General features: G+C 31.9%; 2 protein-coding genes across 4 annotated transcripts in view; one reads left to right on the forward strand and one right to left on the reverse strand.

Moving 5' to 3' along the window:
- Positions 1–10397, forward strand: part of LOC134710056 (uncharacterized) — a 60227-nt gene extending 49830 nt beyond the window's left edge. For all 3 annotated transcript variants that reach the window (XM_063570214.1, XM_063570215.1, XM_063570213.1), the window contains 10 exons: positions 542–658; positions 1176–1326; positions 1868–2068; positions 3134–3250; positions 3907–4002; positions 4691–4820; positions 5323–5477; positions 5698–5721; positions 6113–6169; positions 7524–10397. In XM_063570214.1, the coding sequence (XP_063426284.1) occupies positions 542–658; positions 1176–1326; positions 1868–2068; positions 3134–3250; positions 3907–4002; positions 4691–4820; positions 5323–5477; positions 5698–5721; positions 6113–6169; positions 7524–10262 (3787 nt within the window). In that variant the 3' untranslated portion in view covers positions 10263–10397. The remainder of the gene's footprint in view (positions 1–541; positions 659–1175; positions 1327–1867; positions 2069–3133; positions 3251–3906; positions 4003–4690; positions 4821–5322; positions 5478–5697; positions 5722–6112; positions 6170–7523) is intronic.
- LOC134710057 (estrogen receptor-like) overlaps positions 1–14666 on the reverse strand; it is a 232667-nt gene that overhangs the window by 12776 nt on the left and 205225 nt on the right. The gene's annotated exons all lie outside the window — the stretch shown is intronic.

The raw sequence follows: 14666 nt of genomic DNA on the forward strand, positions 1-14666 counted from the left end.
TGTAAAGCACCATGAATAAAACAACTTATGGTTACAGAAGTGCAATTATTCGTAATGCATTTTCCATAGGGTACCACTAGTGTTCTGTATTTTTTTTTCTCAAAGACTACACAAACAAGTGAAAAACGGGTGGCAGTTCCTGTTACTAGAAATACCAGTGTTACATTACAACCAAAAATAATATATAGGGTCATGCGGCTCAAATTAACTTAAAATGCAGTTGAAAAAGATCGTCTATTTTTTTTCGCCTAATGAAAAGAGCACATTTTTAATGGCTCCGACGTGCAGAAATGGAAGATATTTTGTATACTCGTAAAATGTGAATATGATTTTCGGCAATGTTTAAACCTAATTGGATAAGCTTTCGATTAAATGTAATTCCAATCCTGTATCAACCAATCAGAAGCAATATAGGATTCTATTCTGAGTACCATCTTGCCTTTAAAATGTAAACAAATAATTGCACTCTTGTAACCTTATGACTAGCACTAATTAAAAGCAGTAGAATATAATGAAATATTTTAAATTATTTATTTTACAGAGATTTTTTACATGACTTGGAAATGTGTGGTGATGATCCAGTTAAAGTAGCTGAATGTTTTGTGAAGAATAATGATGGATTTAGAATTTATGCTCAGTATTGTACTAACTATCCCAGGTATGTTTAAACATGAAAAATATAATTGTTTGTCCAGTGGCTAATATTTCATGAATATTAAAGATGAGAATAGATTAACAATTTATCAATTAGGAGAATGCTTTTATGAAGCAACAGGAATTGAGAGCGTAATATAATAGAACCACAGTGATTGTAGCCTAGTTTGAACCATGTTTATAGGATTTTCTGAATTGATGCTCTTTTATACAAAATTAAGATTATTTCTCTTTTGTTTAAATCTAAAAAAAGCCTGCTTCTTTTATGTGTCCCTTGTTTTTGGGATGATAAAACATTTGGCAAATTATAGACTAGCAAAAATTAATTTGATGTCTAAATTAAACTTTAACCAATGGCTTAAAGTGAAGCAAATGTTATTATGAACATGTTGAGATTAAAAAAAATTATGGTCGAGAAATGGGCCGTTCCAAATATTTTTAAAATGATGTCAAAAGTGTTTTTCTTTGTCAGGACTAAACTATCATATTAAAGAATATGATCCTTTCTTTTATTATTTCAGTGCTGTAGAAGTATTGACCATGATAATGAAGGATCCTGATTTATGTGAAATATTCAAACACCAGCAGTTGTCTCTAAACCACAATCTACCCTTAGGAGCATATTTACTTAAACCTGTCCAAAGAGTTCTCAAATACCATCTTCTTCTACAAGTAAGTACTTCTTATAGTCTCTAAACCACAATCCAGGCTAAATCTACCTTTGGGAGCATATTTACTTAAACCAGTCCAAAGAGTTCTCAAATACCATCTTCTTCTACAAGTAAGTACTTCTTATAGTCTCTAAACCATAATTTACCCTTGGGAGCATATTTACTTAAACCTGTCCAAAGAGTTCTAAAATACCATCTTCTTCTACAAGTAAGTGTGTCTTGTAGTCTCTAAACCACAATCTACCATTTGTAGCATATTTACTTAAACCAGTCCAAAGAGTTCTCAAATACCATCTTCTTCTACAAGTAAGTATCTCTCAGAGCAAAACATCTGATTGCTTGATCGATTAATGTTCAACATCAAATTTTACAGGTATTAAACAATCTAAACTATCAATTTATGCACTTTGATAAATCAACAAGAAGTTTTAAGAAACATTGAATAAAAATGTCTGAGTATAAATTATCTACATAAAAACTCACAAAAAATGTAGCCAGTAAATTTTAATCTAGGTTTTATTTGTCTTTTCTTATTTTTTCAGAATATTCTAAAGAATTACAGTAAATCTGAGCCTGGTCATGACACCCTAACAAAAGCTATGGATCACATGACCAGTATGGCACATCATATCAACGAGATGAAACGTAAACATGAACATGCTGTAAGAGTCCAGGAGATACAGAGTCAGTTAGAGGACTATGACGGGGAGGATCTTACCAGGCTCGGAGAACTTGTTTTAGAGGTAAGGACTATGACGGGGAGGATCTTACCAGGCTCTGAGAACTTGTTTTAGAGGTAAGAACAACGGGGAGGATCTTACCAGGCTCTGAGAACTTGTTTTAGAGGTAAGGACTATGACGGTGAGGATCTTACCAGGCTTGGAGAACTTGTTTTAGAGGTAAAGACTATGACGGTGAGGATCTTACCAGGCTTGGAGAACTTGTTTTAGAGGTAAGGACTATGACGGTGAGGATCTTACCAGGCTTGGAGAACTTGTTTTAGAGGTAAAGACTATGACGGGGAGGATCTTACCAGGCTTGGAGAACTTGTTTTAGAGGTAAGGACTATGACGGGGAGGATCTTACCAGGCTGGGAGAACTTGTTTTAGAGGTAAGGACTATGACGGGGAGGATCTTACCAGGCTCAGAGAACTTGTTTTAGAGGTAAGGACTATGACGGGGAGGATCTTACCAGGCTGGGAGAACTTGTTATAGAGGTAAGGACAACGGGGAGGATCTTACCAGGCTCGGAGAACTTGTTTTAGAGGTAAGGACTATGACGGGGAGGATCTTACCAGGCTCGGAGAACTTGTTTTAGAGATAAGGACAACGGGGAGGATCTTACCAGGCTCGGAGAACTTGTTTTAGAGGTAAGGACTATGATGGGGAGGATCTTACCAGGCTCGGAGAACTTGTTTTAGAGGTTTGAACTTTATTTTATTACATTTTCATGCACCATGACACATTCTTTTTCTTTTTTGTCCCCTACAATAATGAGGTGCAAGGGTTATATACTGTAATCATTCTGACTGTCTTTCTTGTGAGCACTCTCAATTTTTGCCACATGTGGTTTTTGAAATCCTAGATTTATGAAAATTGAATACTACATTTGATAACACTGAAATATAGGTCAATATCAAACTATAGTTATAACTTTGATGGCTGCTTCTAACAGGGAGCTAAAATGCCAATAATCCATCATGGCTAAACAAAAAAATGAGGAAATTTGCTTTGACCAACAAAAACAGTAATATTATCAATAGTTTGCACATGAGCTTGCCATTTAGTTATTATGATTTCATTTTTAGGGATCTTTTCGTATTTATGGTGCTAAAACCTCAAGACAAGTGTTCTTATTTGATAGAGGAGTTCTGATTGGCAAGCGCAAAGAAGATGGGATGCTGCTTTGTCGGGTTATGATTCAGGTAATTTACTGTTTTTACAGAGGGCTTTTAAAGATTGTATTAATAGACCACTTTCGAGTTCATCCGTCACCAGAAAAATCTCATCAATTATTTCCCGCCTTTAAGACGTCATTTACCAGATAGAGGGGATGGCTTGTATCCCTGCACTATTAACATTCCTCCAGCGTTTTAGTGATCGGCATTGTGCAGGATAAACTAGAAATAATATACACATGCAATTCAAAAAGTAAACTGTTTACAACCAGCACAAAAATTATGAAATTTGATAGTAAAGTAAGTTCGGAAAGGAATTTTCTGTGATCACATATTTAATTATATGTACCAATATTTATTATCCAATATAAAAAAGAAGATGTGGTATTATTGCCAATGAGACAACTATCCTCAAAAGACCAAAATGACACAAACATTAACAACAAAAGGTAACCCAAACTTTTTTAAGACATTGACATGCAACAGATCAATTTGTATAAAGGGATATAATCCTGGTAAAACATATGTAAGGGGAAATAACAAATGTAATTACTTCAAAATATTTCTTTGAGATCACTAACAGTTGTACACAGAGATGATTCAACATTTGTTAGGAATTGACTTCAGTATTGCTTTTACTCTTGAAATTCTTTTCTCCATATTTTATCCTCTCTATTTTGCAGTGCTCTAACTTGATGTTGGTGGAGAGTATACCAAAGGAGCCATTAAGTTTCCAAGTCATACCCTTCGATAACCCTAAAGGTTATATTACACTACAGGTTAGTAGTTTTAAAGTAGTTATGTACCGATTATCAGGTTATCTGCATGTTGATATCGTAAAATATCAGCTGTGAGACATAATATGAAGCTTTTTGTCGAGTGAGCGTAGCGAAAGAGATCAAAAAGCCTTCATATATAATGTCAAGCAGCTGATATTTTACAATATCAATATGCAGATAATTGGATAATCAATTTATCGGGCTATATTTGCGTGTTTCATAAGTGTTCTCTTTGTTTCACCAGCACACGATGACTTGATAAGTTCGGGTCAAAGTTATTAACGTCAGTTTAAACATTATGGCGTCGCTGATTTGTCAGGGTCAAAGTTATTAAGGCCGGGTCAACGTATTTGACGTCACAAAGAATTGATTCGGAATAATATTAAGAGCTGAACAGAGTGATATAGACTATAGGAAGACCGATAATAGTAGTTATTAGTAGTTATTAGTAGTTATTAGTAGTTATTAGTAACCAGGAAAAATGTATACTATTTTATAAGAAATAAGCAAATTTTTATTGTGTTCTACCATTGAATATAAAAATCTTCTTTCAACAATTTTACCTAAAATTAGTCATGATATTATGTGAATTTTGTATTTCAAAATAAAATTTGAATCTGATAAGGATTAGCCTGAACATAAAACAAGTTATTCATAATAGAAATGCTTACATATTCTTATATTTTAGGCTAGAAATTTAGACACGAAGAGAAAATGGTGCCAAGAAATAAAAAGATTAATTATTGAAAGTTTTAAAGGGAAAATTCCTGAGAAGGTCAAAGGTCTTGTAATGCAACTTGGTAAAAGTCGTGAAGAAGGTAAACCTTTTTTTATTTAAATTTCTGTAAAGAGAAAATCAGAGATAAAATATATAATAGAATTTATTTAAAAAATTTAATATGTAAAAACACAATTGAATATTTGGAAGATATACAAATTACCTTGAATAGAAAACAATTTGGTATTGATTTTTATAATTCTATGCTAAAAATGCTGTGATTGAAACATTCCTTTCATCATACTGTATAAAACACATACTGTAAATTCAGAAATTAATGCAAGGTTTTTATTATTGCGAAAAATGCGACAGAGTTGTAAACGCAATAATATTTTGAAATATTTTGTATGAATTAATGCATATATGAATATGGGTTTTTTCCTCAAAATGATAAAAATTAAAATTGCATTTAAGTCAAAAATGACCAAAATGGCAATAATAAATGCATGCAATAATTTCTGAATTTACAGTATTGTATATGTTTGCTTCCTAAGATTCCTGTAGGATCCCTCACCATATAAAATATTTTTAATGAATTTCAGAGGCAGCTAAGTATTCTACCGTAGATTCACGTAGAATTTCTCACCAGACTGCCCCTGAGTACCTAGAGAGGAGGCAAAGATTGAGGAGGAAGTCAGGGACTGCTATACTGACAGATCTACTTAAACCACAGAGAGGAAAGAAAGGACAGAGAAGGGTAAGGTCATTTAATGATTGATTGATTGATTGGTGCAACAGGCAAACAAAACAAATAAAAAGAACACTTGAAAAATAGATAGACAAAAATATTATTGGTAATTTTAAGCTATCAAGTCTTGATGTAGGATAGCTAATGTTACTGCTACCTTACACAAATATAGTAAAGCCTTTTTTGAGCTAAATTTGCAATCTTAATTGTAAATATTTGTCTTTTTCAGGCAGAATCAGTGAGTCCTAGATCTGTAAGTACTAGATATATAAATTATAAAAGTACACCTTACTCTTATTTCTTGACTTTTTTAGTTATTCTGAAGGCTTTCAAGTGAAATATTTTTTTTTTTTTACTTTTATAAAAGAACAATGTGTATGTACACATTGTATTTTAGTTTGATATTCCAGCTTTTTGTATTACCAATACTTATAATTTTCATGCTTTGGCCTGTGTTGATATAATTTTTCTAGAAAGCTTTATTCAAAGTTACAAAGGACAACTTTTTTTACCAAGTTTTGTTTTTTTGCCCTGATGCAGTTTTTCTCTGACCTATGAGTTTTGAATGTGCCTTTGTTATTATCCCCCCTCTTTTCTTCCAAATTTTTTGACACATTTTACAGATACATTTTTTGTCTTTACAGAGTCCACCTCCAGAAAGAAAAGTATTGACTCACTCTCCTTCCACGCCTAGTACTAGAGTTAGTATTTCTTCTTATTCATACATTATCTTTAATTAGTTTTTAGTGGTTTTTATCAAATTTAAGTATTCACATTCAGTTTAAGTAAAAAAAAAATGTCAATACATGTGCTAAAAGTTATTTACTGTCATTTTCATAAAAAAAAAACAATTGACTGCAAGATTCAAAAAATCAATTTGTATACATGTATTTGAAATATTTTTAAATTTTTATCAGAAAATTATCTGAGTTATCTCCCCTACACTGATGAAAATTTTGCAGATTTCAGATATCGATTTGTTCTCGGACTTGTTACAGCTATTTGATTGATGGTGAGAACAAGTCCAGCATTAATTAACATGAACGTTTCTACCATGTTATGATTGTTAAAACAATTTATCCACTGTTGGCCTGTCTATTATTTAATTCTGACCATTTCTCTCATAATATTTTTCAACAGGCTTGTGGCTTATGTTTACCTTGAAAAAATTATCAGTACATAAGCATGATGATCATGGCTACTCTTGGTATTAAAAAATAAAATAACAAGTTGAATAAATTATATTTTAACTTTTTGAATTCTTATGATTGTTCCATAAATGCATGTTGTTATTTTTCATCGGCCATTTTGAATTGTTCAAGCATCTTTACAAATCGTTATATATTTTTTACAAATCATGGTTATGGCATGAATATTTTATATTAAAAATAACATTGAAATAATTTAACACTTAAGCAGTAAGTCTTAAATGAAATGGTAAAAAGTTACCACCAGTATATTTTACTTTTTATTGTATAAATTAAGCATTTCTTTTTGCAAATTTATATAAGGTAATTTTATTTTCCAATTTTTTTATCCTTTAAAATCAGATACTTTAAGTTTTCCTATCTCTTTTATCATGTCTTATTATCAATTTCAGACTTCATACATTTGTATTTTAAAATTTTAAGCTATATAGACAAAAATTGCTCAAAAGTGAGTTTTTAGGAAAAAATAGTATGATGGAAATTATTCAGTGAAAGAACGGAACCAACAAAATTAGCATATAATATGTTCTATGAATCAATATTTTTGTTTTATTAAAACATTGTTAGATGACAGTGCCTTTCATAAGTGTGCTTTGTAATGGTAAATTATATCTTTTCTATATTATTGCAAAACACGATAAAAAGGTAAACAAAAAGTAAAAGTTTCCATTGTTAGAGCAGGTCAGTTTTCATCATTCTTATTTCTATGAATTTAAATTACAATTATGATTCTATCAATCAGAAAACTTACCGGACATTTCTCTCTGCTTATTCCTAAATGTAACCAAAAATATTAAGTTTGATTATTTTAGAGTGAATTAATGAAAGCTATATTTATATTTTTCAGGAGGTATTAAATATTTCCAATGTAGACACACCAACTTTACATGTGCCTAAATCTGTCTCACCGACAAAAGTTGGAAGAAGTATTAGTTTTAGGCAGGCTTTAAAACGGCAGCCTTTGAGATCTGTGGACTTTGGACCCTTAGACAACAAAGAGAATACCTCACAAGTTAAACAAGAAACACCTACATCATCTAGGAGGTCTAAAAGTTTCAAACGTGCAACCAAATTGAAACCATTACTCTCAGTATCTAATGATACATTGGAATCAATTACTCCAAACGGTCAAGAACAGGATGCATTTTACACACCATCAAAAAAATCTGCTGGACTGGAGTTTTCCTTCTCTTCCCCATCAACTCCATCTGAAAATTCAAGTTCACCTAAAACATTTAATAAATTCATGAGGAATGAAACAGAAAAATTGTGCAATGAAAATTCAGGGTCTTTGTCAAGGCACAGTCGATATTCTAGTATGCCGGTATTAAACACTATGGAATCATCATCTCCGTTAATCCGTAAACAGAGAAAGTGTAGTGAAGAAATCACTAGTCAGGAAAACTCTTCAATGGGGAAGAAGAGGATATTTGATACAAAAATGTACTTTAAGAGGGCTGGAAATAACAGTCCAGATCTTAGGAGAAGAAATAACTCCGTTTTGGCTTTTCATGATTCTTTCATTAAGAAATCAACAGAAAACTTATCCAGGAAATCAACAGAGAGTTTATCACAAAAAGTGGGACCAATAACTTTAACAAAACCTCGACCATTTATATCATCACCATTTGATAAGCCGAAAAAACAAAACATTAAAAAGTCAATATCATGTGGTGCTGAATCAGGGGAGGTAATCAACGAAGATCCATGGGAACGTAAGACCACAACACTCGTGGTCCCACAGAATCATACAAGGACCCATTCTATTGGGTGTGAAGGAGATATTGATAAAATGGACTGGCTTGTTTATGCCAATAGAAATTCACTTCCTGTAAATGGATTTGACATTGGACCAAAATTGTATAAATATTGTACTCCACCAAGATCAACAATGGATTTAGCTCAGTCTCAAATAAAACGTGAACATTTACAGGGAGATAACTCAGTTAGGATACAAAAGGGAGATAATCATTTAGATTTCATAAAACATATGTCTAAAGGATTACACTTTCCGTCAGATAAATCAAAATCAGACAATTGTTTGGATGACAATTATATAAATTCAGAAGAACTCAATGATTTCCCTAATTTTGGTGCTTTACCCGTTGTAAAAGTTGCTAAATCACAACCGAAATTAAACAGATCAAATTCTAATCCAACGTCAACATTACAAAAACATCCACTGAGACATTTCAGTAGTCCTTCATTATGTGATGATCACCATATAGCCAAGGACCATGAACAGATTATAGCAGAAATGGAGGATTATTTAAAACGTTCAGAATCCACATCGACAGTCAGTTCGGTAAAATTCCCTTCAAATGTCACAAATAACCCTGTAGAAATTGAAGAAAATAAACGAGATTCTTGTGTTTCTAATTTTTCGAACTCTTCCTATGAGAGTACAGATACAGCCCCAGGTTCCCCAGGTGTGGATAACTTTATGGGATCACTGAAGCATAAAATACATGATTTAAAACAGAAACTGTCTCATAGACGTTCTGGTTCCTATGACAATCGGGATAGCTCTGATAATGAATTGGACAATGACAAATTAAAACCTAAGGAAACCAGATCAAGTTTGTTGTCTTTGTTTCATAACAAGGCTAAGGAAGGTACCAGTACAAATTTACAAACAGTTTTACATGCTGGTGATTGGGGTAGCCCTTCCATAGGTCAAAGAATGGCTGAACAGGAGCCGACCTATTTTGACATAACACTGTCTCTCACTCGACCAAAGGATAAAAGTGATCAATATAAAGTTGATGTTAACGGTCAAACAAAACCTGCCAACAATATTCAAATTGGAGATTTGGAGGCTTCCGAAAACTTGCATCTTCAAAACTGTGACTCTGCCTTCTCCATACAAGGTGATATGGCTTTCGGTAATAATATTGATGATTCACCTCGGAGCCAGAGTAGTGATGATAAATCTGAAATCAAAAGATCATTGTCATCAACAGACAGTATATACGAGAAACAATTTTCCATTGCTTTTGATGACGGGGAACCTTTTCGTGACTCTGCTGTGTATTGTGAAATGGACCCAGATCAAAATGCTACGAAATCAGACTTAAAGTTACCCAATCGTGTTCCTATCAAATCATATGTACAAAAAATTGAGGAGAAAACTCAACCTATTGCGATTCCTGTAACTAAGGTAAAACAGAGAGAACCTGGTGCTATTATTAAAAAAAGACTGGAAAGTTTGCATACAAATTGTTTTAAGGCCAGCAGTCGGCCATCTAGTGTTGAACGAGAACTCCGATTCTATAGCAGACCGTCAAGTGTTGAAAGAGAATTACGAATATCTAGTCGTCCTGCAAGTGAAGAGAGACAAGTTAGAAGTGTAAGTGTTGATAAAGAGTTACCTCCACGATTGTCCGAATTTGACCGACCGTCTCTACGTAGGGAGATGTCCGATGCCACTTATCGTCTTCCATCACTAAATCGTTACAGTGATGAGATGTCTACGACCGTGTCCACTAGTAGACTTGACCAATTGAACATTGATTTGAACAATCTGATTGTCATGAGAGGTTGGGTAAGACAGTTGATTGATAAATTCCAACAATCTAAGAACTGATTTGTGGTCATGGTTACATTTTTTATGAAATAGTTTATATTTATTATATCACTAATGTATGTAAAGGTCCTACCAGCATGCTTGTGATTAGTAATAGTGCTCCGTTGATTTTTATAAATATATAGAATTGTTGTTCACTTTTTTACATAACACATTTGTTATTGAAGCAAAATCAAATCTAGTTTTTATAATACTTTAATATGAAAGTGTATACTTTCTGATCTAGATGATTAGTTTCAAAAGAAATGTTTTTGAAAAAATAAGTTTCGAATAAAACTTGATACATGTACAATGTACAATATATTTACACTATAGATCCTATGGATATTAGAGATTGATATGTGTTGATTGTCCAATTTTATTAGTTTAATTTTTTTTTCTTCTGTTTCTTTTTGTTTACAATTGTAAATGTTTTACTGAACCAAGATGTCTGTATTTTAGTGCAATATTTATGTTGTTCTCATTGATAATTTCTGTTATACATGAGAGACTATCAGTTTCGTCTTGCTGCAGTTATTTTCTGAAATTTATTGTTTGTTTCAAAAGTCCTGTTTACTGACTTTAATATTTTTACAGTCTGTTTGGTCATAGTTTGACATAACCCCTAGTGACTTTCAGATTATTATTGCTGACAATGTTGAACCTTGTTACTTGTGATAAACATTTCTCTGTGGATATTTTTTTTTTATTTATTAAATGTCTATTTGATAAAAGTGATAATAAATGGAGAAAGTGTGATGTCAAAAGTTTCAACAGGACATTGCTACCAAAGTACTTTATCACGTCACGATCTGTTTACACTTGATTATTTTTGTTTTTCAAGTGTTAAATTCTACTTGTGATGTAATTATAAAACAACTGTTTGCTGCTGATATTAATATTAAAAAGATTGATTTAACACTTCCATATATGTTACTTTGTAGTGTCACATTAGGTATGGAAAAAGTGTCACTTCATGATATCCTGTATCATAATTGCTTACCTGTTTAGTTGTGTGTAGAACACACTTTTACCTCAAAAAATGACAAAAACATTGGAGACAACTCAAATTTTGTACAAAGAGGCCAATGAGGAATTTGACATCTTCTTAATGATCATTGGGAATATGAGAAATACAAAATAAAGAATCTTTTCAGAGATAAACGATTTTGTTGTTAGAAAATGTGATGATTATTCATTTTTAATATTGTCCGAACAGGGCATTCTTTAGGATTCTAAACAGAATCAAACTTTTGTGTCATTATTATATTTATGTGCTTTTCATTAGTACCTACAATTCTTTGTTTTAAGAGTAAATGTTTTGATAATATAAGGGCAAATTGTTCAAACATCAAGTTTCATATTAGTCAGCAAATTAGCAATATCACACTCTCAAATTTTTTTCACAGCAATTGCAAAACCTGCAGAGTTACTCTATCTGAAAAACTTGAGGACTTGGTCTACAAAGATAACTTTAATTAGCTCCAGACATTATTATTTTTTATAGTTGGGGCTTCATAAATATTTGTACCTTTTATGTCAGTCTGTATGCTCACTTCAACGTCTAAGAAGTAAAGATTAATTGAGGTTTGACTGAATGTAAGTTTTCATATTACCATATTTTTTTTCCATTTAGAAAGGGGGGTATAATTTCTTATGATATATTATTGTTCAGTTTTTAAAGTACCTAGATAAAAAGAGTTTTCCAAAGTTCAACTAATTATCTTGCTTTAAAAAAAATATTTTGGATTTAAGTCCAGATATATCTGTTTAAAAGCTGAACATTTAATGACAGAATTACACAAAAGAGTTATAACTCAATTTATTTATCACTATTTTAAAAAATTATTGTCCATACTGTTTAACTGTTTTAGTAACTTTTTTTTGAGGTGGGGATTTTAAGAAGTACCAAATTGATAAACTAATCATTGGTCTTTTTTTTAGAATTTTAAAACTAACTTACAGTCACATGTTTTTGAACCAAATATGGATGCATACAAAGATGAAAATGATATGTAAAAGTCATAAACTCTCTGGTATTTCGCGAACATAAAAAACAAAAACACTCTTCAGTATTTTAAGTAATGGTCAAAGACATTTAAAAAAACATTTCACACATTATATATATTAAATCTTTACCCTTTAATGATACTATTACACGTGTAAAACATTTAAATGTGAAGAATGAGTAATTTTCTCCTATGGAAATATGTTAATGAAGAAAAAGATATTTCACATTTAATTTCCAAAAGTGGTCAGTTCTAAGAAATTTTTCCAAATATGTATTTAACCTTAAACGATCAGACTGAATATTATTAATATGCAACATTTTAATGTGTTATTTATTATGAAAGTGCTATGCAATTTATTGTTGTACATATATACTACTGTGTACAAATGAATCTATGATTTTATTAAATTAACAATCAGCTTTTGTGTTTTTAAATTAGTCCACACAGAATACAATACAAAACACAGATATTTTTCCACAGTGTTGCAAAGACCCTTTTGTATCGGGGTGAATATGAATTTCACAACTTTTGTGTGGATAGCTTGATTATAAGTAATATCAATTTTCAAGACTTTATCACTACTCCCGAGTCTAACAAACATGACAAATATTACAACATATCACACATCATATCAATGAATATTTAAACATGAAACATAATGGGCACCACTTGTAGAGCAGGTTCTACTAACCTTTCAAGAGCACCTGAGCTCAGCCCTACTTTTTGTTGGGGTTCTTTCATTCAAATTTCAAAAAATTTGAACCAGACTCATCATCAGAAAAAAATGGTTGAATACTGTAATTTCAGAATTATAGTGTGCAGCGTGCATTTATTATTGCGATTTTGTAACTTTTTACTCAAATGAGATTTAATTTTTATGATTTTGAGAAAAATTCTTTTTTATTCATACAAAATATTTCAAAGTGCGAGTTTAAATTATTGCGGTTCAACTCTGTCGCATTTTTGGCAAATATAAAAAAACCTCACATTTCTGAATTAACAGTATATAGCTGTTTGACAAACACTAATTTTGACCATTGGGAAGCTTCATATTTTCTTAACAATTAAATATGATTTAAGGTCTAATACCACCATTGATTTTCCCCCATTAGTCTTTGTTAACGTTATTTTTTATGTGGTAATATAATTTCATAACTCAAAAATGTCGGCATTCACTTGAAAACCTAACCAAACCTTTAAACCTTTAAACCGAATTATTCGGAATATATATAACGATACTTTTGTCAGGTCATTAATGATTGCATATTTTGGAATTTATATTGATTCACTCATAGGTTTTTGCATCGGAAATAAACACATTTATTAAAAAAAACAGTTGTTGGCATGATACGGGTTATGTTCTTCTCATATATATTTTGATATTAAACCGCTAAGGGGAGGATTGTACTTGATGTTCATATGATGAAGACATACTCTTTCAATCAGTGTAATTGGCATGTCAGTAACTGCTAGTAGTCCTTTGTGGATTTATGTATCATTGTCTGCTTAGTTTCTTTTGTGATGACTATGCAGTATAGGCTTTGCTAATTGTTTAAGGCCGTACGGTGACCTAAAGCTGTTAATTTTGTGTTGTTTGGTCTCTTTCGGGGAATTATCTCGTTAGCAATCACAGCATATCTTCTTCTGTATATAAATTTAAAAGACATTCAATACTAGCAAAGGCCAGAGGCTCCTGACTTTGGACAGGCGAAAACATAGTTATGACATACTTCTTTTGTTTGTTGTTAACTTGTTACTAAAAATGACCAAAGAGTTTGAACATATATATTCGCATTCTGACTTTTTAAATGCCTATATGCAGGGTTGTTTTTTTGTGTTCTATTCTTTGCCTGACAGGCACATACAAAGAGAATGTGGTGGGGTTACACATATTAGCGGGATCATAACCTCCCACTCTAACCTGGGGCAGTGGTGTAACAGTACAACATAAGAACGAACTATTAATAAATGCAACAGTAGTATAACGCTGTTCTTAATTCTAAATTCATAAATTGATTGAGGGAAAAACGAATCTGGGTTATAAACTAAAACTAAAACTGAGGGACACGCATCAAATAAAGGAGGAAAACTACGACACAACAGAAACACAACATAAAAATGTAACGCACACATAAAGAACTATAATATAACAATGTCAATTTGCCTGTCTTTGTATAGGACATTTAAAAAAAAAGTGTGGGTTGAACCTGGTTTAGTGGCAAGCCAAACCTCCTGGCAATGTTTAATATATCTCGAAAATGACAACATTAAATGACAGGACTATAAAAATCATTTAAAATAGACTGAACTCATCAGATGGATAATAATACAAATATAACAAATAAGTGGCCGTGGCCGTGTACTTGTACATTCCAACAAAAAAAGACACTAATTATAGATCTGAGAGTATTCG

The sequence above is a fragment of the Mytilus trossulus genome, chromosome 3 (assembly GCF_036588685.1).
Source record: "Mytilus trossulus isolate FHL-02 chromosome 3, PNRI_Mtr1.1.1.hap1, whole genome shotgun sequence".
In the NCBI taxonomy this organism is placed as follows: domain Eukaryota; kingdom Metazoa; phylum Mollusca; class Bivalvia; order Mytilida; family Mytilidae; genus Mytilus; species Mytilus trossulus.